The sequence below is a fragment of the Pteropus vampyrus genome, unplaced genomic scaffold (genome assembly GCF_000151845.1).
Source record: "Pteropus vampyrus isolate Shadow unplaced genomic scaffold, Pvam_2.0 Scaffold144, whole genome shotgun sequence".
Lineage (NCBI taxonomy): Eukaryota > Metazoa > Chordata > Mammalia > Chiroptera > Pteropodidae > Pteropus > Pteropus vampyrus.
The window spans coordinates 2,721,796-2,747,732 of NW_011888925.1; the positions used below are offsets into that span (position 1 = coordinate 2,721,796).

The 25,937-nt window shown below is 47.4% G+C and overlaps 1 protein-coding gene and 1 pseudogene across 4 annotated transcripts; both read left to right on the top strand.

Moving 5' to 3' along the window:
• Nucleotides 1-25,937, top strand: POLA2 (DNA polymerase alpha 2, accessory subunit). Of its 4 annotated transcripts, none has more exons than XM_023535694.1 (19): nt 1-450; nt 5,006-5,130; nt 5,629-5,720; nt 5,906-5,963; nt 9,947-10,053; nt 12,099-12,292; nt 12,940-13,028; nt 14,281-14,436; nt 14,960-15,022; nt 15,706-15,748; nt 18,626-18,750; nt 19,312-19,350; nt 20,020-20,093; nt 23,021-23,129; nt 23,405-23,511; nt 24,217-24,276; nt 24,522-24,648; nt 25,414-25,464; nt 25,652-25,937. In XM_023535694.1, exons 1-19 carry the CDS (start codon nt 372-374, stop codon nt 25,784-25,786), a joined length of 1,833 nt encoding a protein of 610 aa, XP_023391462.1. In that variant the 5' UTR covers nt 1-371; the 3' UTR covers nt 25,787-25,937. The 4 variants fall into 4 exon arrangements, with proteins under 4 accessions (XP_023391462.1, XP_011367103.1, XP_023391464.1 ...); XM_023535696.1 differs by lacking the exon at nt 1-450 and adding an exon at nt 4,684-4,818 and having other exon boundaries at nt 23,018-23,129; nt 25,652-25,912; XM_023535695.1 differs by lacking the exons at nt 1-450; nt 5,006-5,130 and adding exons at nt 6,292-6,377; nt 7,451-7,633 and having other exon boundaries at nt 5,703-5,720; nt 23,018-23,129.
• Nucleotides 1,060-4,555, top strand: LOC105297968 (annotated as a pseudogene).

A 25,937-nucleotide genomic window follows, 5' to 3' on the forward strand; every position in this document is an offset into this window, starting at 1 on the left:
CATGCGCGCGCTGCACAAACCATTTGGCGGGATTTTCCCGGCGGCAGTGTTCTACTGGGGTCTTTGGGATGCTTAGCGGTAACTTTTAGGGAGTAGGACGTTCCCAACAGGGGAGCGACTTCTCGAGATTCCTGCTGTCTTCCATCCGGCGTTTGGGGGCTTCCCCCACATTGTTTTAAAAAGTGTTTCTCCGTGACTGACCGCTGGGGCTTTCTGACCGCCTGAGTTCTTGGGCTATTTGGTCACCTTCCTTCTCGGTCCCCCAGAGGGCAAAAGGACCAGAGTGACCTCCTGCTGATCGATCTCCACACCCGAGGGTTTCTTGGACTCAGGTCGGAGCTGTGTGGACCCGCCCCCACTCCTGTGTCACCATGTCCGTGTCCACCCAGCAGCTGGCCGAGGAGATGCAGATCTTCGGCCTAGAGTACGAGGAGCCTCTGATTGAGAAATGTGAGTCCCTTGCCCCGTCCCTGGACCCGCGCCGAGGTCCGCGCTTGGCTTGTAATTCCCAGACGCCTAAAAAAATGAGAGCGCTTCTAGGTTTCACCTTCCCCAGATCAGACTTCTCAGTGGGTGTGAGATGCAGAATTAAACTCAGTTTTGAGTTTTGGGATGTGAGGACTTTGAAATGCTCACAGAGTATTGCTTGGACCCCAACTCAAAAATAAGAATATGAAGCACGATTTTTTAAAAGTGCCAGTTTATATATACATAATTTTTTTTAACATTTTATTTTTTTATTTCCCTCTCCCCCTCCCTTCTGGTAACCACTAGGCCATTGTCCATGTCCATGAGTCTTTGTTTGTCCTGTTCATTTGTTGCTTTTAGGTTTATATCCCACATATGTGATATCATGTGATTTTCAACCTTTTCTGTCTGGCTTATTTCACTTAGTATGACTATTTCAAGGTCCATCCATGTTGTTGCAAATGGCAGTATTTCACTCTTATGGCTGAGTAATATTCCATTGTATATATGTACCACAGCTTCTTTAGCCAATCATCTATCATAGGACACTTTGGTTGCTTCCATGTCCTGGCCACTGTGAATAATGCTGCAATGAACATCGGTGTGCATGAAGCACGATTTTAAATCAGTGCAATTTCAGAAAGGTGGAATTGGAGCTAGGTTGGGACTAGGCCCTACCTAGTGGCATCTCCGAGTTTGGAAATTGTTTAAGTCTCTAACAAAGCAAGCAATTTGGGGGTTTTGAAATGTAGTCTTTTATTGCTGGCACCTCCCTTAACAGCCTGTACCTTAAACTTCTCATCAGAGCAGTTGGTGATCTGTGCAAATATGAGCCCCTTGAGGTGGGTTCCTAAAACTGAATTTTAGCTTTGGAAGATACTTTAGGGAGTGTCAGCTGTTTACAGATGGAGAAACAAACAAGGAGAGTTAATAGCCTGAGCTGGTCTGTGAACCCAGGTCTTCTTTCTCTAAGTCCAGAGCCCCATCATACTGGTCCATCGTTTTGGCAATGTAGGGACTTGTCTGAAGCAAAATCTGGGGAGACATAGAGTTCTCGGTTTTAGAAATGGAATGAGTGTGCACCTGCTTTAACCATTCATCAATATTTTGAACTTTTTTAATATTAGCATGTTACTTTCATGCTATTTAGCATGTTAATGTCTCATGAGAGACCAGAATACTCCAGGTTCTTATGCCCAGTGCATTCTCTTCCCAAAAGGAGACTTAAATGAGAAACCCAATCATAGTCAGAAATGTATTTGCTGAGTTTGAAGGCAAAACAAGAGAAATTAGTTGTGCGAACCAAATTTGTAAAGGCTTCAGCTCAAGATGCTTGTTGTTGCCATCTCACAGAGGACTATGTTGGCAGTGGCTATGTTGGCAGAGGACTATGTTGGCAGTGGAATTCTAGTCTTTGAACTGATAATCACTCACCTCAGTGGGATTTTAATGTTGCCTGATAGACATACCGAATTTCTCCCATCTGTTCACTCTGAGTCTTCTGGATCAGCGGTCCCTAACCTTTTTGGCACCAGGGACCAGTGCTCCTATGAGAATCTAATGCCTGAGGATCTGAGGTGGAGCTGAGGCGGTGATGCTAGTGCTGGGGAGCAGCTGCAAATACAGATGAAGCTTCGCTCACTGGCCTGCTGCTCACCTCCTGCTGTGCAACCTGGTTCCTAACAGGCCACAGACCAGTACTGGGGGTTGAGGACCCCTGTTCTAGATGACTGTTTTCTACCTTCTCCTTTAACATCCTTCTGTCCCACCCAGCTGATGTGCTTACTTCCTGTTTCGCTGGAAAAAATAGGAGCAATTAGAAAACTTACATAAGGCACCACCATTATGTGTCTGCCCTGTCTACCTACCTACCTGTGTCTGCTGTATACCTTGCCTTCCTTCCTATTATAATGAATAAATTTTCTATACTCCTAGCAAAGACCATACCCCCTCCACTTGAGTCCTCAATCCCATTCCTTTTCATCTTCTTAAGGACATCACTCCAGTAATTTCTCCTCTTACATGTTTTGTACTTTTCTCTATAAGGCTTTTTCCTAATAACATGGAAATGTGGTTCTTACTCTTGCCTTTAAAATGGTCTGTTGACTGCACTTCCCACTCCAGGTTTTTCCTTCCCAATTACAGCAAATTTCAAAGGGTTATCTATACCTGCTGTATTCATTTTTTTTCCCCCTTCAACCCACTTCAGTCAGCCTTTTCATCTATACCATTTCACTAAAACTACCTCTCTCAAGGTCATCAGTGACCTTCCTCTGGCTAAAGTCGATGGTGAATTTTCAATTCTCATCTTGAATTATCAGCAGCATTTGACACTGTTCATCATATCTTCTTTAAAACATTCTTCTCTTAGCTTATCAGACACTACTATTTGTCCTACTTTGCTTGCCCCCACTTCTCAGGCTTTACAGATTCATCCCCCTCCTCTCCTAAGCCTCAAGATGCTCTCACTTCCACGGCGCTGCCTGCTCCATGCTTCGGCCTCTGCTGTCGTAGGGCACGGTGAGGCAGCTCAGCGTGAGCGCTGGGTCTGCACAGCGACCCAGCCTCCTGCCACGCACTGCACACCGAAGGGGACAAAGCTTTTGTTGAATTCCTGAGTGATGAAATTAAGGAGGTAAAGAACATATAGAAGCATAAGTCCCTCTCCAAGATGTCTGGAGGTTGGGAGCTGAGAGTGAGTAGGGCAGAAGCCGGATTGGTGCGGAATGTTGCTGGAGAAGGCGCTCACTTTCAACATTAACAGCAGCGTCCTGCCAACATTTGATGGGAAGGAGGCGCCCTCCCAAGGGGAGAAGGTTGAAGAAGAACAGGAGCCTGAATTGACATCGACTCCCATCTTCATGGTTGAAGTTATAAAGAATGGTGGCAAGGAGGCTCTTGTGCTGGACTGTCACTATCCAGAAGGTGAGGTTAGACAGGAAGAGGATGAGGGTGACATTTTCTCCATCAGGGAAGTGAGTTTTCAGTCCACCTGCGAGTCTGAATGGAAGGACACGAATTATACACAACACAGATTCCCTGGACTGGACCTTATTCGACCGCCTCATGGGTTTCCTTGTGGACCTAGGGGTGGATAGTACTTCTGCGGACGAGTTGGTGGAGCTCAGCGCACCCGTGGAGCACCAGCGTCCATCACTTTTCTTGAAGACCTCAGAGCTTTTGTCAGGAGCCGGCAGAGCAGACAAGACGCCGAACACCTTGCTTTGGCCAGCGATCAAAACCTACTCTGAAGCCAGACATGTGCTTCAAAATGATTTTCATCCTAATACGGAAAATAATTCAAATTTAAATGATTTCTGGTTCCCTCCTATTTACTATTCATTTGTTTCTTCTCTACATATCTGTAGATTTTTGTGTAACATAATGATGGACAATGAAATTGGTTTATTTCTTCTAAAAATGAAAAGATACTCTCACTTCCTTGGCAAGCTCACCTGGTCTCATGGCTTTACACCCCTGTATTGCCAGGGAATCCCAAATTTTTATCTTAGCCCAGACCTCTTGCCTGAACTGCAGGTTGGTGTGGCCAGCTGCCTACTTGACGCCTCCGATTGGATATCTGATTGGCACTTTGAACTCTACGCGTAGAAAATGAAGCTCCTGGCATCTCCTTCCTCTCCTCAGAGTAGTCGCTCCTCTGTCTTTCCACCTCAGCTAATAGAGACTCCACTCTTCCAGGTGCTCAGGCTAAAAACACAGCATCATCTTTCTTCAGACCTCACGTCCAGCCAGCAAGTGCCACCAGCTTTACCTTCAGGATGTATCCTGAGTCTGACCACTTCTTACCACCTCCACGGCCAGCTACCACCTTGATCCAAGCCACCATCGTCTCCCACCCAGATTTTATCTTACTTGGTCCCCCTGATTCTGCCCTTGTCCCCTTCAGTCAACGGAAGTCCTCATGTTACTTGTTCTGTTCAGATCCTCTAGCGATTGCCCCGCCTGCTCAGGGTACTACGCAGAGTCATTGTGATGGCCGCAGGGTCATTGTGATGGCCTGATGGCCGACAACCTGCATTCCCTTCACCCTTTCACTTCTGTCTCCCGCTTCCTCGCTGCATTCCAGCCGCAGTGGAATGCTGATCTTGCTTCGACCTCAGGATTTTTGTCTGAAAGCTTTTACTAATCACTGCATGACTCACTCCTTCACTTCTTTAACTCTTAAATATCTTCTTCTCGATGAAGCCTTCCCTAGTCACTGTGTTTAAAATTGCCAGCTCCTCCCCCCAACTCCCTGATCCCTCTCTTGGCTTTATTTTTCTAAGTAGTACATTTAACCATCTAATAGACTACGTATTTTGCTTATTCGTTTTGTCTCCCCCTCCAATGGTAAGCTTTGTGGAGATAAGAATTCTTTGTTTTGCTCACTGCTGTATTCTCATTCCTAGAACAATGACTGGCACTAGTAGGTGCTGAATAAATATGGATCGAATAAAGAGAGGATTATTTTCTCTTTTCAAGGTGAAAGCTGCAAGAAAGAAACTAAGATCTTACTTGTCCAATTTTCCCTCCACAGTGGCGGAGCTGTGCATTCTGCATGGAGAGAATGAGGCGGGAATGGTAGGCGAGCTCATAGCCTTCTGCACCAGCACGCAGAAAGATCGCCTCACCGCAGAGACCCTGAACTCTTTTGAGCATGAGGTAAGGACACGATGGAAGGAGACTCATCCCGTCATCCCGTAATTCTCCACTTCTGCTCTGTAGGGCAGGCTGTGCGATATACTGAGAAGAGTGTGGACTTTGAAATCAGAGTGGGCTTCCCGTCCCAGTGTGAGCCTGGGGAACTACTTAATGGCTCTGAGCCTCAGTTTCCTCTTCTGTCAGTGGTTCTAATCATATTATTTAGGATTATTGTAAGAATTAAATGAAAATGGATGTAAGTCCCCTAAAACTATGCCCAGTAGGTGGTGGGTCTTCAACAAATAGTTGGTGTCATTATTAGACCTGTGATATGTTGTAGGGAAATAGTCACAGAATAAGTCTTTATGTTTAATCTGTTGTGTGCATCTTCTTAAGTCTCACTTTGAGGAATTTTATGTCTTTGATTATATTTCAAATGCCTGTTATTTGTGGCTGTGGAGAACGCCTCCTGTGATACTTGACTATGGAATAATATATTTATTATCTTCTATTCCTCAGGTTCTGAGCAAAAGATTGGCCAGATCCCGGCACAGTGCCTCCAAGGACAGTGGGCACGCGGGAGCTAGAGACATCATTTCCATACAAGAGCTGTATCCTTTTCTGCTGAAGGTCTTGGTCTTAAGCCACCTGTTCTATTTTATGATTTATCTCAAGTCGCACGCGTAATTTAAAAACAAATAATAAGTGCCGAGAGGTCAGATTTTTAATTTAATCAACCCTTGCCTTAGATTTTGCGTTGAAGTTTATTACGATTTTTCTTAACTGATGTTTTTAGAATCGAAGTGGAGGAGGAAGAGGAGACCCTTCTGAATGCCTATTCCACACCCTCCAAGGTACGTCCGCGGTTTAGAAATTGTATCCTACAAGTGGTGTTTTTTCTTATTCTAAAAACGTCACAACATTTGAAGTTCTGAGAGAGAAAAGTAACCACTCACACAGTTTCCATGTATTTCCTCCTACAGTTCCCACTTACGCATCTTCCTTGACGCTCGTATGCGTAAGTGGTTTCATGTAATGACAGTCTTTAGGAATGTGTGGTTATCTTGCTTTTTTCAGTTAGTATATCATAAAATTATTATAAATACAGATTCTCTATAACTACTCTTTTTAATGGTTGTTTAGTTTTTTATCAAGTGGAGGTACTATAGTTGAATAATCCAGTTCTAGTGTTGGATCCAGTGTGAGAGAGTATGGGAGTGGAAAAGCATTGCCCTCAGAGCCTGAATCAAAAGACCCAGGTGACCTTGGTGAGTTGTTTTAGCTCTCTGAGCTGCAGTTTCCTCACCTATAAAATTAGGATTCATTCATTTATTTACTGAGCAGCTACTACATGCCAGGTGCTGTGCTAGACACTGGGTAAACAGTGAATGAAATAGGCCCGGAGGGACTCTGCCCTCCAGAAGCTCGCAGCCAGCAGCTGATAATCTCCTTTCTCAGACGGCTTGAAAGTGAAATGAGTATGTAAACTGCCAAGCCCAAATCAATGTATTCAGTAATACTAGTTAGTCTTTATACTAAATAAATTTGTGGAGATCGATATAAACATGGAATAAGCCTTAATTTTTCAAAGTAAATTACATCGTAAGAAGGAAGTAAGTAGTTTAAGTGTGCCTATGGAAAAGCTAAAAATATACCCCGAGTGGTTGCTAACACAAAACCTGGTGCCTATAATATTAAAGGAAATAAATGAGATTTTACTTAGCTCATTGAAGCTGGAGCTGGAGATTTTACTTAGCTCGTTGCAGCACTTGATTTTTCCCTCTGAAGATGGTCCCTTCCAAAGCCATATCTTGGCAAAAGGCACCTTTACCCTTCCATTTGCTCAGGCCAGGAACCTTGGAGACCTCTTTGAGTCTTCCTTTCCTCGCACACCCTACATCCACCTTACCCGCTAGTCCCATCGGCCCTCCCAGGATCGGGGCCCCTCACCACCTCCAGTGCCACCACCAGGTCCCCAGCACTGTAGTCTTCTGCGTGAGTGGACCAGCCTCCTAACGGGTCCTCTGGCCTCTTTCTGCCTTGTCCACCTCTAACCGATTCTCCACACGGCAGCCAGAGCTCCTTTCAAATGAAAGTCAGCCCAGGTTTTTTTGCTGCTGCTCTTTCCTAGTTCTCCATCTTCCCTAGGATCGTTCAAAGTCTGGGTGTGTGAGGTTCTATCTGAGCTTCTCCTTACTCTGGTCTCCTTGCTATTCTTCAGACATACCAAACGTGTCCACCTCAGATGTCCCCTTGTCAGAGGGAACAAACTTGCCTAAGATAGCAACCCCTTCCTCATTCTCTCCTTTATTTTCTTTCCTTGCTTTGTTTTCCTCCATAGAACGTGACGACCTTGAGACACGTCATATATTCACTCTGCGTTTTAGTCTGTCTCCCTCCATTAGAATGGAAGCTCCTTGAGGACGGAGACGGCTTTATTCGCTGCTGTTTTCCCAGTGCGTGGCTCGTTAATAGCTGTTCAACGACAGACCTTGTGAAAGAGAGCGGTTGGCTGGCACTCCTGGTAGCGTCAAACAGTTGCAGTACCTAGTGGGACAATGTTGATCTGACTGACCGCTTCACAGCTCCAGAACTGATCTCATTTACTTGTATATCTGGAGTTGATCACATTTGTGAGAATTGACTCATGGTAACCCAGTTCTCAGTAGACTGATGCATGAGGCAGATGCACATTTACTCTGGAAGTATATACCCTTCTAGTGACTGAAATACCACGTTGAGGACCATTCCTGCCACGAAAGTACTTGGGAGGCTCAGTTACGAATCAGAATGCGTGACCATAAGCTCAGAGCTAAGTGAGTTGGATTAAATGAGCAAATAATTTAAAATATGTGTCTGAAGCTCAGAGGAGATATATGGGTCTGGGCTAGAGATGTGTCAAATGCTTAGAACAGCACCCATCACACAGCAGCTGCTCGATCATTGTTAGACTGTGCATCAAGGGCAGCATGATAAAGAATCATAGTGCCAGACGTTGACCTTTCCACACACGTAGAGCCGGGGCGAGGCTGCCTGACCCTCGGCCCGTCCCGGGGCAGGCGTGCTCCTGTTACGGCGGTGCGTGTCAGTGCTCTTGTTATCATTCAGTATTTGCCTTGTGCGGACGACAGCTGTTCTTCTGCCTCTGTGTTCACCATAAATCTCCTGGTTATAATTCGGCTTTCCACGTGTCCTGCCTGATGGGAGAAAAGATCTTAGCCTGAGGATTCAAAGTTCCCATGCTGTCGGCATTCCGTTTCTAGTAAATTAATACACGGGCATCCTTGGCTGTAATTTAGGTTTTGTGGTGTGAGAATGTGCTTGCCCGAGGATATGAAAATAGATACACTCTATATTTTCTTATTACAAGCAAATAAACCGGCGTGTAATCTTAGTAGTGAATCTCATGAGCTTGGTGGGAGTGAACACATCTCTGAGGGGCAGAATGGCAGTTGGTTCGTTGACACGATCAGGTTTCACGATTGAGGTGCGAGACTGTGCTGTGTCCCAGTACCATCCTCTTGCTGTGTCCTCAGAGGCAGACTCTCTCTTGAAATAATCCCTGTATAGCATTGGCCCTAGAGGCCTGGAGCCCACAGTATATTATAAGTGTCTTTGGGGAAATCGCTGGAGAAAATACAACAAAACCATAAAATCTTTTCAATCCTTGACTCGATAATTCTCCCTAATAAGAATCTCTCCTAATAGAAAAGCTTTATGTGTCTCAGTATAATTTATAATCACCCAAAATTACAAGCAACCCATACATCCAGCTATAGAGAAGTTGTTATGTAAATTATTATCTATCAATTCAATTCAACACCTACCAAAAAGGAACAAGATTATGACAATGGAGGAAAATGCTCATAATTAATAAAATCATATCATATTTAAAGGTTTATAGTTAAACTAAGATCATAACTATTAGAGTTTGTACTTTTTAAATTGGAAAAAATATTAAAATTCTAGAAAGGAATATTGAAAAATGGTTATTGTATAGGGTGGTAGCCTAAGAGCCTTTTAAAATGTGGTTTCCATTCTGGCTCCTTTAATGATGGTTTCGACTCTGTGCCACAGTCAGCGCCAGGTTCGGTTGGCATAACTCCGATGTACAGCCAGGAGGAGCCCAAGGGCAGAGAAAGCCTCTGCAGTCCTGCTGGCCTCTTGCTTTTAGTCAGGGCAAGGATTTTGCCTTACCTTGTCAGTCAGTTTTCCTAGACTTTGGGGAGCAATAGGTCACTGGACTGAGGGTTTCATCCTCCATGCCGGACACATCTTTGGATTCCTGTTGATGAGTAAGTGAAAAACCAAAAACAAGTGACCAACAATGAGGTGTTTGCTAAGTACTGTCCAAGTATGAGCTCAGCCATATTATCTGCTTGGACTCATTCCCTTCTCTAATTTTGAAAATGTGTGGTAGACTTTGCCAAAATTAGTGGTAACATCGTCCCGTCCCTTCTTGGGAATTCATCCATGCAGGTTAAAACCGCATGCGTTATAAAATTCACACCTGTCCAAAAGCAAAGCGAGGCGGGAAAAGAAAGTGAACACGTGAATGATTTAACAGGACAGATCACCTGATTCACAGTCTTTTTGCGGGAATGTTGGCACTTTTTCATAATTGCCTTCAAAATGGGACAGTATTCTGATGAACGCCGGGTGACGGTCACTGGAGAGTTCTCTATGGATTATGCACGGCAGGTGGGCCCCGAAGGCCCAGTCCTATTTCGTGCCCTTCGTGTGGGCACCATTTTCCTTTTTTTTCCAAGGAACTGCACATTTAATTTGTAACTTGGGTCTAGAGTGACTGGGGTTTTGTTTTTTGTTTTGTTTCTAGGGTTCTCAGAAGCGAGCTGTCACCACCCCAGAAACCCCCCTAACCAAAAGGAGAGTGTCTGCTCGCAGCCCCCACCAGCTCCTCTCACCATCGAGTTTCTCTCCAAGGTATGATGAGAATTAATTCAGCTGCCAAAGAGCCGCACCCCCTTCCTCTGGTTATCTGGCGGAGGCTGACTACAGAGTGACTTATTAAACTCGGTGGACCAATACCTCCGCTGTGACTGGCTAGAAAGTTTATTGCTCTCTGCTCTCCTTGCTTTCTCTTCCTGTGTGGAAAATTACTGTTTCTTACAGTAATTAAGGAAGCTCACTTTCCACCCACTTTTCTGGGGCTCGTTTCCTAGATCAGGAACAGATAGCTTGTTCTGAAAACAACCTGTCTATTCAGAAGTCTGAGTGCCCCGCAGGCCCTGCCTGCTTCTGTTAGTTCGTGTGTCGTTGAGTTTGTTTGGTTTTCTTTTTTTCATCTAAAGTATTTATTTTTTAAAAAAATAAAGACACATATCTTTGTTTATAATGTTGCGTAACCTGTTTATTGTTCCATCTCAGGTTACAAGTAGTTTCTGAGAGTTTTCCTGTCACTGTGAATCCACACTGACTTCATTGATATTTTGTCCCTGCTGCCACTTCTGTCCATGATTTTTTGAATTCCGTAAGTGACATGTCTCGTATTAGAGAATCCATAGGTGAGGGCCGTACTGAGCCGAAGAAAGGTTTGTAGGTGTTGCCACGTCGGGATGAGGCTTAGGGACAGTATTGTTAACCATTTAGGGAAATACTAGCTGCCTGGAGTCACCTCCTCTGCTTTGGATCACTTTTTGTAGAATAAGCAGAGATTTAAGATATTTCAGCTCTGTCACTTTAGAAAGGAGGCGATAGCAGTCGTTTAAGATGAGCGGTCATTGGATTCTGAAGGACAGTTTGACTTGAGTATGGTCCGCTGCTAATTTGAGGAGTTCTCAAACTGTTTTTGGAAGCCACCTTTCTAGACTTACAAGAGCATCTTTGAAACTTGGTGTATAGAGATGGTTTCGACACGGGTGCCAGCACTGCTCCAACAGCTCCTTCTCTATGCAAGCAATCCTTTGAAACCTGTAGGTCTTTTTACAGCTGACCTCGTGTGACCCGTAGGTCTGTTTACAGCTGACCTCGTGTGAGCGTCTGGTTGCATTAAAGGCCGGCCCCAATGGATGTCCCACAGAGCTTCGCAGGGAGGGGCTCGGAGAAGCCAGCAATACTTTGCCTAGTCATTCTTAAATGCATGCTAATAAAGCTGACATCAGAAACTGGTTTTGTAATTTATGAAAGTAACTTCTCAATTATTCGGGTAGAGGCAGCACTGGAGATAGAGGTAATTAATGGAGCTCATTTTCTATAGCCTTTCCGTGGGAAGAAGGAATTATGGCACCATTGGCAGGAGTGCCCACCTAAAACTGGCTCCTGCAGAGTTTTGGTGCATTAAATGAAACCTGTTTTAAATAGACCTCTCCGTGAGTTATGTTCACAACCAAAGCATTAGAAGACCTCACTGTCTCACTGTCACCTAAGTGGATAGCAGCATCTAAGTGTTCTTGGAGGTGTAATTTGCCAGCCAGGGAGTGGAAACATGAGAACGTGTCAGCTGAGCCTCAGACTGGGAACTGCCGTTCGCAGCGGACCACATTCATTGCATCTCCACCTCCGTGGACACGGGGGAAAGCTGATTTATTTCACTTCATTTCATTGTTCCTACCTTAAACTATATTGTGAAGTATCATATACATGCATGGCAACTTTTGGCTTATCCACGGTTCCAGGCTCTGATAATGTTGTGATAAATGCTAAATCTTCATACGAAAGAAAAGAAAATGGTACTTGAAACTTGCTTTTTCATCAGTTCAGAGTTTGAGTTTTGTTCAGTTTCGTGCCAGGAAAATGACCTTTTAAAATATGTCTCCGTCTCTAAACACGTTCGATATCACTCAGCCCCTCATTCCTGAAATTCCTTTAAGATCCGGGTATGTCTAACCCCATTAAGCTGATTAGATTTATAAAATGCGAGGCCAGCTTGACGTTTCCCCAGCCCCCATCTGCGAAAGGTAACCTTATTTTATTCCTCTTGCCCTTTGTAAACGAACACAGTACTGTTAATCTCTTTCGCTTCCCATCAGTGCTACTCCCTCTCAGAAATACAACTCGAGGAATAACCGAGGAGAAGTGGTTACCTCCTTCGGCTCGGCCCAGGGAGTGTCTTGGTCCGGGAGAGGAGGAGCCGGCGTCATCAGCCTAAAGGTCTTGGGGTGTCCGGAGTCACTAACCGGGAGCTACAAATCAATGTTTCAGAAGCTCCCAGACATTCGAGAAGGTGATTGTTTTTCCCTTTGAAATTCTGGAAGATGTAGAACCACCTGGAAGGGTATTGAGTAAGTAGCAAAGCCTCGGCTAGGCTGTAGAACAGGTTCCAAGGTTGCCTTTGAATATTTAAGTTGGTAGATATCCTCTGGGTGTCCCCGTTAGTGCAGGGACATGACACGATGTGCTCAGTAATTCTCCCAAGTCACTTCCTTTTGCTAAAGAAAAATGCTAAAGAAAAGCACAGAACGATTTCCCAGTAACAACCATTTGAACTGTGTAAAGGAAGCCAGTCGAAGTATTAAAGGAAGCAGAGACACTTATGGCTTCTTCCTTGTGAAGAATGGAAGACTGTCCAGGTTGCCCTTGACTTCCCATAATCCTCACTGATGACCTGAGTTCCAGGAAGGCCGGGGGTAGGGGTCCGTGTTGACTCTGGGATTGTGCCACGTGTTCCCCGGTGGCCGAGGAAGACTGGATTCAGAAGCCAAGTATCAGGAAGTTGGCTAGGGATCTAGAAAGTATCATTTGGCCAGATGTCCTAAGCAGCCTTTCTGCTTCTATAAAATGACTAGCCTTCGTGTTTGACAATATGCTGTATTTTTTCTTCTTAGCAAGCGAAATGTCTTAAACACAACACTTTCCCTTTTGGGCTTTCAGTTCTGACCTGTAAGGTAGAAGAACTTGGCAGTGAACTCAAGGAACATTACCAGATAGAGGCTTTTGCTCCTGTTCTAGTTCCAGCACAAGTAAGTGTCGTTCCAGTTGTTCTTCCTAACTTGCGTTTTTAAATCCATGGTGAAAAGGCATCCTTTTGCTTCCTTTTCTACTTCTTGGCTATATCAGCCGGCGTCATCAGATGTTCTAGTGAGAACATATATCCTGGATGGATTTGGTAAAATGGGTCCTTTTGAAGGAAGACTCACAGGTGCTTTCTGGTTTTGTGACCAGAGACAGTCATTTTCCTTGCACTTGGGTTCGGGTCTTACATAGAAGCAAAGATTAAAGACATCAAGATGTGAGGGCGACAGCAAGCATGGGCGTTCCAGAAATGGTCACACACAGGCTCCCCCGTTATTGTGGACCAGCTGCTGCCCGTGGTATCATCCCTTGTGGTTTAATCTGACATGTAACCAGTGCTTTCTCTCTAGAGCATTTTTAAATCTATGGGGAGATGTGTTCTGGAAGATTTTTGAAGGTACTTGTATGTCATATATTTGCATTCAGAGAATGACCAGTTAGGGAAGATATGCAAAACCATGTCATATAAGGAAGTTTAGGAGGAAGTATTGGAGGAGGTGGGATGCACAATACAATCTTGTGGGAAAAGATTAGGCTTCCTTCGTTTGCCCCCAGGCGTGGAAACAGGACAGAGGAAGCCATAGGACGATAAATTTCAGCTCAGTTTAACAAAGAACTTCCTGTTAAGGGGAGGTAGGATGTGTGGTTTAAGGATATGGCTCTAGAGCTGATCTTCTGGGTGTCAGACTCAGGTTTCACCCACTGTTTGACCTCGACTAAATAGCTGATGCCTCTTGCTCATTTTTCTCATCCGTAAAATGGGTACAGCAGTAGTATCCACCTCACAGATGTCGTGAGGACTGAATGAGTTAAGCCTTTAGAACAACGCCTGGGTTTTAGTGAGCTCGATAAACCTAAGCTATTTACAGTTGTAGCTCTCCAGAGACACACCAGGCTGCTGTGGGATGTTGAGGCAAGTTCTGCTTCACTAGAGGTGCTCAAGCTTAAGGCAGCCACTTAGAGGGACTTAAGCACTGGTGGTCAGACTAGAAGCCCCATAAGAGCCCTAACGCCCCTGAGAGTCAATGATGATGCTTGTGGTCATCTCAGGGTCAAAGTGATGCCTGGCCGAGATAATGTTTGTTGTTATTTAGAGGCATCATTTTCTTATCTGCTTTCCTATTCACCCTGTTGACTTCAGATTCTGAGCCTCTGTCCCAAAGACTGTGTCATTCTTTCGTTGCCACCTTCCTTCGGTAGGAGCCCGTCACTCTGCTGGGCCAGATTGGCTGTGATAGCAACGGGAAGCTGAACAACAAGTCGGTGATTCTAGAGGGGGACCGGGAGCATTCTTCCGGCGCTCAAGTTCCAGTGGATTTATCTGAGCTCAGAGAATACTCTCTGTTTCCTGGACAGGTGCGAGGGATGTGAGCGTGCTCCTTACCCTACGGTATGTGTGGTGGGCTGGGGCTCCAGGAATGAGCATTCCATCACTGGCCAGCTGCTCCTTGCTTCCGACCGCTGGTGCCTTGAGACGTGGCTGGAGCACAGGCCCGAGAGTGGACACTGGTGTAGGGATTCCGATTTTCCCTCGTCAGCTCTGACCTTGGCTCTAGAATCTGACTGCCCAGGTTCGAATCCCAGCTCTTCCCCCCGAAGTATGTGATTACGGCTATATTACTTACCCTCTAAGCCAGAGTATCCTCATCTGTAAAATGAGAATAATAATTCTTACCTCATAGGACAGTTGTGAAAATGAGGTCATCCGTATAAAGCATAATTATCGTTATTAATACAACCCCTTTAATTTGTTTTCTAGAAAAATGCCTCCAAGTTTACGATTACAAAATGAGAGTAGCTGGACAATAGTTTTAACTACCTCAAAATAATTTATTCCTGACCTCTCGTTTATCTCCCCTGTTTTGCTCTTGTCTTTCAGGTTGTAATTATGGAAGGAATGAACACGACCGGTAGAAAACTCGTTGCCACTAAACTCTATGAGGTATCACGGCGGTCCCCACCCTTCCTCTGGGCTGGCCGCAGGGGCGGGATGCACGTTCTCTGTCCTTTTTAAGAGCCTGTTTCTTTGCTTCTCAGTTCTCTCACTCTAGCGTGGGAACCTGTCTCTAGGCCAGGGGTCAGCAAACTGTTTCTGTAAAGGACCAGACAGTCAATATTTTAGGCTTTGCAGGCCGTGTGGTCTTATCACAGTGTAAGCTTTGTAACTAATCTAGATGGGAAAAGACATAGCACAGACACAGCCAGACAACCTGTAAGCCAATGAGTGTGTCTGTGTGCCAGTAAAACTTTATTTACAAAAATAGGTGATAGCCAGATTTGGCCCGTAGCGTACCCTTCTCTGCTCTAGGCAATTACTTTCCACAGATTTTCATCGAATGCAGGGAAAAGTAACAGGTACCGGCTCTCTCTCCTCCTTGCCTAGGATACTGACACTCTGCTCCCACTTTTCGCTGGGTGTTTTAAGAGTTTTGCTGTAACCTCCCATTTTCTAGAATTCTTCCCACTCTGAGCAATATAGAAAAATGGCAGTACCATCAGCTCTGAGCTTTTAGCTCCAAGGAGCAAGACGCTTGCAAACACGCCCCCACTGGGTGCCCACCCCTTTCCCCACGAACAGCGGTGCCTGGGGCAAGACCGCAGCTTAGCTTTTTTCCTGTTTTTAAGGGTGTGCCACTTCCATTTTATCAGCCCACCGAAGAGGATGGAGGTAAGTTTTGGTTCCAACGTCGTTTGCCAACAATGAGGGAGGTGGGCAAGGGTCCAGGAGTGCAGAGCCTCGGGCCCTCAGAAAGCCGCGGGAGCTGCGAGGGCCCCTCGAGGGCACTGGGGGCCGCCGCGGACGGTGGCTTCGCAGGCCCCCTGTGGAAGGCCAGGGATCTGGGCCTTGTGAGCTTGGTCAGTGTTACACCTGGGTCCTGAGTACACGAGGCATGTCGTTCAAATCGAACATTTCACAGGTATTTGCAGATTCCTTTGAAAAAGGAAAACTAGGGGCTGTTTAAAAAACAATTTCTTAAAATGCAATGTCAAATCCTAGATGGAACCCTAGAAGAGAAAAGGGACGTTCGAGGGAAAACTAGTGACATCCAAATAAAGCCGGGAGTAGTTAGCAGTGATGCGTCAGCATTAGTTCCTTTGTCCTGACAGCTGCACTGTAGTTAGGAAAGACGTCGCCGTTAGGGGACCCTGGGCGAAAGGTAGACACTTGGGAACTCTGTACTATCCTCGCAACTTTTCTACAATTCTAAAGTTCTCCCAGAGTAAAAAGTCGGTTTAAAAATTAGGCGAATTTCTAAGAAAGCCTAGAGTTATTCGGTAACTAATCTAGATGGGAAAAGACAAAAAGAAATTTTAACAAACGTTGCTTCAAAATATTTTAGAGCAGTTTTGTAGGGAAAGCAGAAGACGGTTAAGGATTTACAGCGAGACAGCCAACACTAGCATATTGTCAACACCCTATACACATGAATAGTGTATGAGATCATTCTTGGAGGCGACCTCGAATCCGGAATGAAATTTAGGAATTTATGATGTTGTGCGTTCTATCAGAAAATATGTGTTTATGGCAGAAAGAGTAGTGTGGTGGTATCAGATCAACTTCAAAGAATGAAAAGGAAGTGACTTGGCCGAGATGCCCAGAGCCTGAGCCGTGTGCCCGGGGAGCCTTCGGAAGCAGTCGAATGTGCTGTTCACAGACGTCGTGTGAGCAGGGTGTTAAGCGAGGCAGTCACGGAGACAGAGACGCGGGCCCTGCCCTCCCGGCACTTGCTAGTTGTCCTGGGATCACATCTCCTTCAGACTCCTCGGAACCAAACAACTTTGTCCTCTGCCCTGCATGAAACTTACTCGTCCCCTTGAATTCTCTGTCTCAGGTCATGGTATTATCACCCAGGTAGGTGAATAGTGACCTGCCATCCTTAATCCCGGAACTTGTGACTGTGTTACTTTATATGACAAAAGGGACTTTGCACGTGTGATTAAGGATCTTGAGATGGAGGTGGTCATGCTGGATTATGGGGGCAGCGTAATCACAGGGTCCCTGTGAAAGGGAGGCAGAAGGAGCAGCTTCAGGGAGATTGGCAAATGTTAGGCTGCCAGCTTTGAAGATGGAGGAGAGGCCGTGAGCCAAGGAATGCAGGCAGCCCCCTGGAAACTGGAAAAGGCAAGGAAATGGATTCTCCCCTCAAACATCCAGAAGGAGCAGGCAGCCCTGCCAACACCTGGATTTTAGGACTTCTGACCCCTAGAGCTGCAAACCAGTAAATGTGTGTTAATTTAAGCCACTAAGGTGGTGGTAATTTGTTACAGCAGCCACAGAAAACTAACGACCACGTGTTAAGAGGTCAGGATCTTTGGATTTGGTTGCTGTAAGCCGCAGAAACTGGTGCAGACTATCTTAGGAAAAAGAATTAGTTCAGGGAAATCCAGGTGTCTCACAGACTGGTCAGGCGGCTGGAAATCTAGGCTGAGAACCAGGATAAGGACCCAGCAACTCTGGGTGTCCAGGTAGCAGCGATTCCCCAGCTGTCTCATCTGGCCACTTCTGCTGGAACAGGTCACCTCCAACATGCTTTCTACCTTTGGATAGCTCACCTTGAGATTTCAGAACCCAGGAAGAGAGTGCAAAGGGCTGAAATTGGGTCACATGCCTGCCCTCTTGGCTAGGGGAGGACAGTGCACCTGATTTACAGCCCCCCGAGACTGCTTTATGGAGGAGAGGGCTGGTCTTTCAAAAAGAAAGCAGATGCTGTGGGGAAAAGGATCATGCACGATGGGCAGCCAGAACACAAGGCCCCGCACCCCGTCACGCGCTAGTCTGCCATTCCAAGCCTCGCACCCCGGCTTGTCTTTCTGGACCCCTCAGTATACCACGTTCTCCAGCCACACTGAGCCATCAGATCATCCCTCACACTGAGCACTCTCAAGTCACAGTGCTCTCCAGGACCCAGCCTTGCCCTTTCTCTGGAAAATTCTACCTATAAGAGTAAGCAAAGTGAAATTAGCCAGTCAGAAAAAGGAAAACACTGTATGGTTCCACTCATATGAGATAGAGTAGCCAAACTCATAGAGACAGACAATGGAATGGTGGGTGGTGGGGGCCGGGAGAGGGGCACTAGGGAGTTAGTGTTTATTGGGGACAGTTTCCGTTTTATAAGAATCGAGTTCTGGAGATGAATGGTGGTGATGATTGCATAACAATATGATTCATTTAATACCACTGACATGTTAAAGTGGCTAAGATGGTAAATTTTGTGTTATATATATTTTAGCACAATAAAAGAATTGTAAGGAAAATGCCATAACCAAATCTCACTTTGATCAGTTCCTGCCACTTTCCTCCCGTTGCTCACGTGCACTGCTAGTGACGTGCCTGACACGTGTTCCAGTTATTTGCGTACCTGCCTGTCTGCACCAGCTGACGGGATTCTTTGAGGATGGGGATGAGGTCTCCCCATCTTGGATTCCCAGAGTCGCACACAGGAGACTCTCAGTCAGTTGACCTCTGAGGCATTTTCCCTAACTGTCCTTTCTCTCACCATCCCAGTATCTTCTAATCAACGCCTTACGGTCCTTTCTATCTTAGACTTTGAGCAGAACATGGTCCTGGTGGCCTGTGGACCATACACCACGTCTGACAGCATCACGTATGACCCCCTGCTCGACCTCATCACCATCATCAACCACGACCAGCCAGACGTCTGCATCCTGGTAGGAGGCCCTCCCAGGGCACCTTCTGGGAGGCACCAGTGGGGAACCCAGGGGTCAGCCATAGAGAGAGGTCCAGTATGGCTTTAAATTCTCAGGAAGCACATCAGATTCTTCTCCTTTTTGAAAATACATTTTACTCTTAGTCCGCATCTTTAGAGAGGTGTATGCAGCCTACATGCCTTCAGTTAATCCAAAAGCGTGACATTTTTTGCCACCCTTCACTGTCTTTTTAAAGCTCAAAGCACTACGGTTCATATGACGGTAGATTTCCCTTGCTAGGTCTAGAAAGTCAGGAAAAAGCCCGGCATTGTAGGAGGCGGTACCACTGGTTATGGGGCCCTGGTGGCCTCTGTCCAGGGCTCACGCTTTCTGCCTGTGATCTTGGCTGCGTGCCCCCGGCCCATCTGCTAACTGTCCCAGGCCCTGCAGGCAGCCTCAATGGGACAGATGGGCCCTGAGCAAAGCACTGCTAGGAGAGGTTATGCGAAGGTGCTCATGGACATGCGTGGTTCTGATTTATTCTTTTGGTACCTTTGTTTCTTTCTTTGGGCTTATTTGCAGTTTGGCCCTTTCCTGGATGCTAAGCATGAACAGGTTGAGGTGAGTGACGGGTCGGGATGGGGTGTTGTGGAGACTTGCATTCAGATGAGACCTCACTGTTATTTTCATCTCTTGGAGTTTACTTTGCAACTAATCCCTGTGGCTAATGAGAAAGACATTGTAGCTGGGCATTTTTTATAAAGGTGTTGAATTCAAGGGCTTTAATTCACCACAATACAAAGCCATTTGGATACAAATATATGAGTCCTGGTGTTCCTTTATTTATGACACCCACTGCTAAGGCCCAGGAGCGCCAGCACTGATGCAGGTGTCTGGGGGTCACGGGGCTACACTGTGGAAGGGCCTCACCTGGCTGCTCCCTTCGGCTTGATGACTGATGTCTTGCTGTCCTTGATGCGTTCATACAAATGGCCCTTTCCCAGACATGTTTCCTATCCTTTGTCTCAGGATATTTTACCTTCCACAGGAAAGATTTCAAAATGCTTGTCCTTTTGATGTTTCAGCTTATATTCAAGAGGATTAATTCTTCCCCCGTCTCCTTTCCTGCCCCCAGCCAAACACAGCTCCTTGGGGACAGATTTGTTCCCCCGCGCATCTCCTTTAACTCCTAGCGCAAGAGCTGATACCCAGGGTCATCTAACGAACGTTAAACAAGGGAATAAACACCAAATGTCTACCCTCTAAATCTTTTCGTTTCTCTCCTTGCAGAACGGTCTGCTGACGAGTTCGTTCGAAGATGTTTTCAAGCAGTGTCTACGAACGATTGTCGAAGGGACTCGAAGGTCAGAGTTCAGAATGCTGGGCAGAACCTTAAGCTGCCCAGGTTTCTCCAGGGCCTCCCGTTAGAAAAACAAGCTACTCGAAAGTAGTGGTAGCTCCTATCCTTTCGTCCTTTTGAACTAGAGATCAGATAGAGCTCTTGAACTTCAAGTGCCCAGACGCGGAGTTAAGAGGCATCTTGGTAAAACAAAGATAAACACACACTAGCCGCTCTCCTTCCCCTCTCCCTCCTTCCTTCCTTGTCTCACTCCTTCCGTATAGACCCACATTCCACAGGAATCTTCCCAGGATGCTTCTGAGAAGTGATTTTGTTGATGACTTACACAGCAGAATCCCAAGAGGCCCTAGACAGCTCGTTGTGGGAGTGATTGTTTTGGGGCGAGCCCAAGTCCTTCCCCTGAGTCACTGCTTCCCCACGTTTTGTGAGGCATCGCCAGTCGCCGAAGCAAGCTGTGGTAGAAACTCAGGGAGGGTGGGGATCTCGAATCTCTGCCACAGACCAAGGAGAAGGAACTGCGAAAGGTCACGGTGGTGATGAAAGATGTGTAGTTCTAATTTAAGAGAAAAGGCGCCATTCCAGGGAGAGTCGAAAACTACAAGCAGAAGGTTATTCAGGAAGTTGACATCCTCACTTCCTGACCCTTTTCCTCCAAGGTTTCCAAGAAATTAATATAGGTGATGGGTGTTCTCTGGGGATTTGCTTTCCTGTAGTAGAGCTCATAAAAAATATTCCTGAGGCTAAGCTTTTAAAAGCAAGTCTGGAACAAAGGTGGTTTTTTAAAACAAAATGAATGATCTTCCACTGCTTGGCTGTGAGAACTGATCCCAGAGTCAGGGGACTTGAATTGTGCCGGTGACAGCCTGCAGCTGGATCCACCCTTCCCTCCCTCCTTTGAGTGAAGATGACACAGGTACCTTCCCTCTCACCTCCCAGGTTTCACCCTGAACCAAGCACATCAGCCCCGGAGAGCTCAGGAGGTACACCCCGAAAAAGCAGGAGCAGGGCTGCTGTCCCTGTGCTGTCAGCCCTCAGGTCTCCTCGGGGACAGGCGGGGGCTGTGTGGCAGTGCCCAGCACCGGCGGGCTGCTGTCAGTGTGAGATCGGGTTCTGGTTTGGTTCCTCGCTCCATGTGGTGTTGACAGCAGTGGTACAAAGAACAAAGCAGGCTTTGTTCCCCTGGGGGCAGCGCCCAGCACCACCAGGCACTTTCATCTGTGGCCAGTGTTTGCCCCGGGCTGGGGGGCTGCCCCACCTTTCCTCAAACAGTATATAAAGGGTCTTCATTTGGAGAATTTCTTTTTATTCCTGAGAGGTCAGACCTGCAGAGCATTAAGCTGATTTATAAGGAACCAGAGTCAGTGAGGAAGCACCTCCTCCCTCACAGGGGCCCAGCAGAGCCGAGGACCCTCCCACTGTGATGTAAGAAGTTGTGCAATCTCAGCATAGTTGGAATTTTCTCTTGTATCCCTCCCCTTAAGGCCAGTGCAAAACCATGAGTAGAAGGGCCGTTTGCCCTTAACTATTGCTCTTTGGCGCCTGCACTGAAACAGCAATTCTGTGTCTGATCAGCGGCCAGCTGTCCCTCCCCTTTGTGTCCATCACAGACTGAGCACTTGGGCTCTAGAGCAGGGGTCCCCAGTCCCTGGGCTGCAGGCTACTACCAGGCCACGGCCTGGTAGGAACCAGGCTGCTCCCCAGCGCCAGCATCACCGCCTCCGCTCCGCCTCAGATAAACAGGCATTAGATTCTCATAGGAGCCCCGGTCCCTGGTGCCAAAGAGGTTGGGGACCACCGCTCTAGAGCACTGACTGTCCCGTTTAGGTTACCCCCGGCCTGTTTGCCAGACTCCAGCACCCAAATAGGTGGATTTGGATTTATAGTGAACTTTTCAATGTTAAAGAGACTATAACTAATACGCAAAGGTCCTTCAGTCTCATTTTCTGATTTCCTGTTGCAAAAGTCTCAGTTTACACTTTGAGCAGACGTGACACACAAGTGACAAGTGTGACATCACCAACACCTTTATCCCATACAGAGGCAGCTACGACCTGTAGTACATTTGGGAAGGCCACATATTTTAAGAGGGAGCTGGCAGTGAGAGCTGTCAGTGGGTTTTAAACAAGCCCCCAGCGTCACACTTTATGCAGATTTGCTTTACAATAGACCCGTCTGCCAAGCTCAGCTCAGGGAACCAAGGAAACGAGACTTTACTCCTTTCTTCTTTTGTGCGTCTGGGGAGGATAAACAGTTGGCCCCCGGAGTTAAAGGTTTTTCCTTCGCTCCTATGTTGTAACCCCAGAGATTCTCCTTCTGTCTCCATCAAAGGAAACATCTGTCAGCTGCGCTTTTACTATTGCCGTGAAGATGTCACGTTGCCATCGTTCTGAAGATGTCTCTGTCCTCGCTGTCAAAATTGTGACCTAGTGTTTGGTTAGCCAGGAGGCCGCAGTCTCCAGACTGGCCTGCCAGGTCTCTCCCTAGCAAGGAGCCCCATCTGGGGAGCTCACGCTTTTAAGCCACATCTGTTTGCTTATAGTAAAGAGTCAGAACGTTGGTTTCGGCTCTGGCTCTGAGGCTCTGATTCTGTGGTCAAATCCTGTCTTTCTAGATTTTCTAGATCCCAATTTCTTCAGTTTTCTACCAAACAGTAATCCCATCCTCCCCACCCCCAGTGCAGCATCACACACAGCTGAGAGAAAGTATGTCCTGGGTGACCTACGCCTCATCAGGGTGGCCGTGTGTACATGAGAACAAATGGTCCGTCACTCACAGTGTCCCCTGCCCACCTCTCATCATTGGAGAGTTCAGTTCTGAAATTCTTCCCCAGAAGTAAGGTCACGTACAAACTGACAATTTAAATGTCGTCCAGCTGCTCTAACTCAACAGCCCTTGTTTTTTCCCTCTTCTGATGATTTTTTGATGAAGTAGCTCCGGCTCCCACCTCGTCTTTGTCCCGTCGCTGAGAGATGTCCAGCACGAGCCCGTGTACCCACAGCCACCTTTCAGCTACTCCGACCTGCCTCATGAGGACAGGAAGGTACCAGCATCCCCTCCTCGACCAACAGGCAGTCAGAATCAAATGCGCTGCAGGTGTCACAGCTCTGTCCCTGAAGTGGAAGGCGAACATGCCTTTTTGGGGCACGCATACGGCCTGAATCTTTTAGAGGGCACATATGCTTATAATTTACTGTACGTGAGTTCGGTCCCCTTTTTAGTGATCTGCCCAGCCCTCAGAGACCCCTCCCCCCTTTCATGGAAAGAAGTTTCTGGCTTTGGTGTGCAGATGTATGTCTCGGCCCCTTCTCATTTCAGCGAGTGCAGTTCGTGTCTGACCCCTGCAGCCTCTCCGTGAACGGTGTGGTCCTTGGCCTGACGTCCACGGATCTGCTGTTCCACATGGGGGCCGAGGAGATCAGCAGGTGAGGCGTGTGTACCAGCCCAGCGGGCAGGACCGTGGCTTTCTGCCAGCCCTTTGGCCACGGCATGGGGCCACTGGAGCCTCTGTTTCTGTTACCACTTGTCTCTTCAGTGTTTGAGACCCCAAAGAACCACCTCCATCCATCTGCACTTAATTTATAGTCATAGAAGTTTGTCTGCTTTCCTTTTGCTCCCATGTTTGTGACCTAAACAAGAGTGGGTGTCCCTGTTGGTAGAGAATGACCTGTGAACTTGCTCTGAAGGCTGAACTCCCCACCGGAGCAGTGTGTAGCTCTGCAGAGAATCAGACACAGCTGAGTCTGGAGTGTAGGCTCAGCAGTCGCGTGAAGATGGGTGTGTGCTCGTTGGCTGAGGTTTGAGATGCAAGGTCACCCCGGCCGCACACTCGCCTCACTCTAGTACAGACGTGGCGTGCTTTCGCACGAGCCAGTGCTGGCTGTCATGGTCCTGATCACAGGAATTCCTGGTCTTCCCCTTCTCAGCCTGGCACCCTGCTCCCCTCATGTGGGCAGACCGGGCCATTTTGTGGGTTGGGTCTTTAAACTTCCCCGGAGGGACCCTCTTGTCACTGCACCTTGGCCTTGCAGCCTCTCTCTAGTTTATCAAATCCTCCAGTCTTCCCCGAAGAAAAACAAACTGAGAAACAAGGTTCTGCGTTCCATGTCTTGCTTTTCTGCCTTCCACAGTTCTTCTGGAACTTCAGACAGATTCAGCCGAATACTGAAGCACATCCTGACCCAGAGGAGGTGAGTCGGCTCACTGCGCCACGAAGATCGCTTTGGGGTTACGGAGCTCTGACAGATTTGATTGTGAGGGCCTCCCCCAGGCCACTACCAGGGAACTCCACCATGACGACGAGCCTGTGTTCTGTCCTGCAAACACAGGAATGGAGGGCGGTCTGTGACAGCAGGGGACCAGTAACGCGGAGGGATCCACCTGGGAAGGGGGTCCAGACCCAGCCACCGCTCATCCTTTCTCTCCATCCCTGTAGCTACTACCCGCTCTACCCTCCCCAGGAAGACATGGCCATTGACTATGAGAGTTTCTGCGCCTACGCACAGCTGCCCGTCACCCCAGATGTCTTCATAGTCCCATCAGAGCTGAGGTACTTCGTGAAGGTAGGTTTGAACTCTTTCCCAAACACGCCAGAACTAGTCTTTGACTTTCCGTCCCAGGCCACCAGCACCCGCTCTTCATGGGTCCGCTGATGCGAGTGGTGGCCTCGTTTCTTGGGGCAGGTGGTAGGACTAGAAAACAACTCTGTTAGTAAAATGCTTAAGTAAATGACATCCCCTTGCTTCCCTCTCCCCCGGAGGCCCAGCCTGGGAGCCCCAGAGGCAGGAAGGACAGCCTCAAGCAGTGGTCCTCAGGCGGGGCGCTGCCAGGGTGACCCAGGGAATGAGTCACACGTGCACTTGCCTGCCCCTCTCCTGGATTCTGGTCTGACCTCCAAGTGGCCCTGAGAACTTGGAGGACGCTCTCGGGTCATTCTCATCTCTGCCACCAAGGTCCTGCCCACCTGAGGGCTGGGTCCCTCCTAGGGACTGCACCCAACCGATCCCCTCTTGCCAAACCAGAGCCAGCTCAACCTCTAGAGGTAAAACTTTTTTTACACTGGAAAACAGCCAGGTCAGGTGTGTCTCCCAAGTCTGGGAGCTGATTGTCACCCTGTCAAGTCACCTTCTTTGTCCTATGTCCGAGGCTCCAAAGGGATTCAGAGTTTTCCAGGGATGTTGACATATCTGACCTACGATGCGTGTGGTGGCCTTCATTTCCATTCTGTAAAACCCTCTTTGGGGTCTGACCATTAGATGATTTCACTTTTGTTGCAATAGTCCCACTCATTTTGGCCTTTCCAAACCCAGTCTCCTCTTCTTTCCCAGGACGTCCTTGGCTGTGTCTGCGTGAATCCTGGACGGCTCACCAAAGGGCAGGTGGGGGGCACCTATGGCCGGCTCTACCTCAGGAGGCAGACCCCAGAGGCCGGGGAGGGGAGGCGGAGTCCATGTGTTGCTGCCCAGGTGGTCAGGATCTGAGCCTTCAGGCACTTTGTCCCCCACTGTGCGGGCCTGGAGGCCCTAGGACCCAGGACTAGCTGACAAGATTCCGCCCCGTTGGAAGGTGAAGAAGAGGAGGCGGCCACAGCTGGGGCGTGGAGGCCACGGGGGGCCCAGCACAGAAGACATCATGCAGCCGCCTCCGACTTCGAGTGAGCTCCATTGGAAGATGCCTTTGCTCCTGATACACGGATTCTAGCGTGAACTTCCTGTGGATGCAGCACACTTGGAAAAAGCGAGAAGGCTTTATGACCTTCTACACAAATAAGACAACTTTTGGAGACATAAAAGTAAATTCTGAGTGTAACTTCTGAGTCTAATCTAACGAACAAAGAATGTTGCCTCCTTGA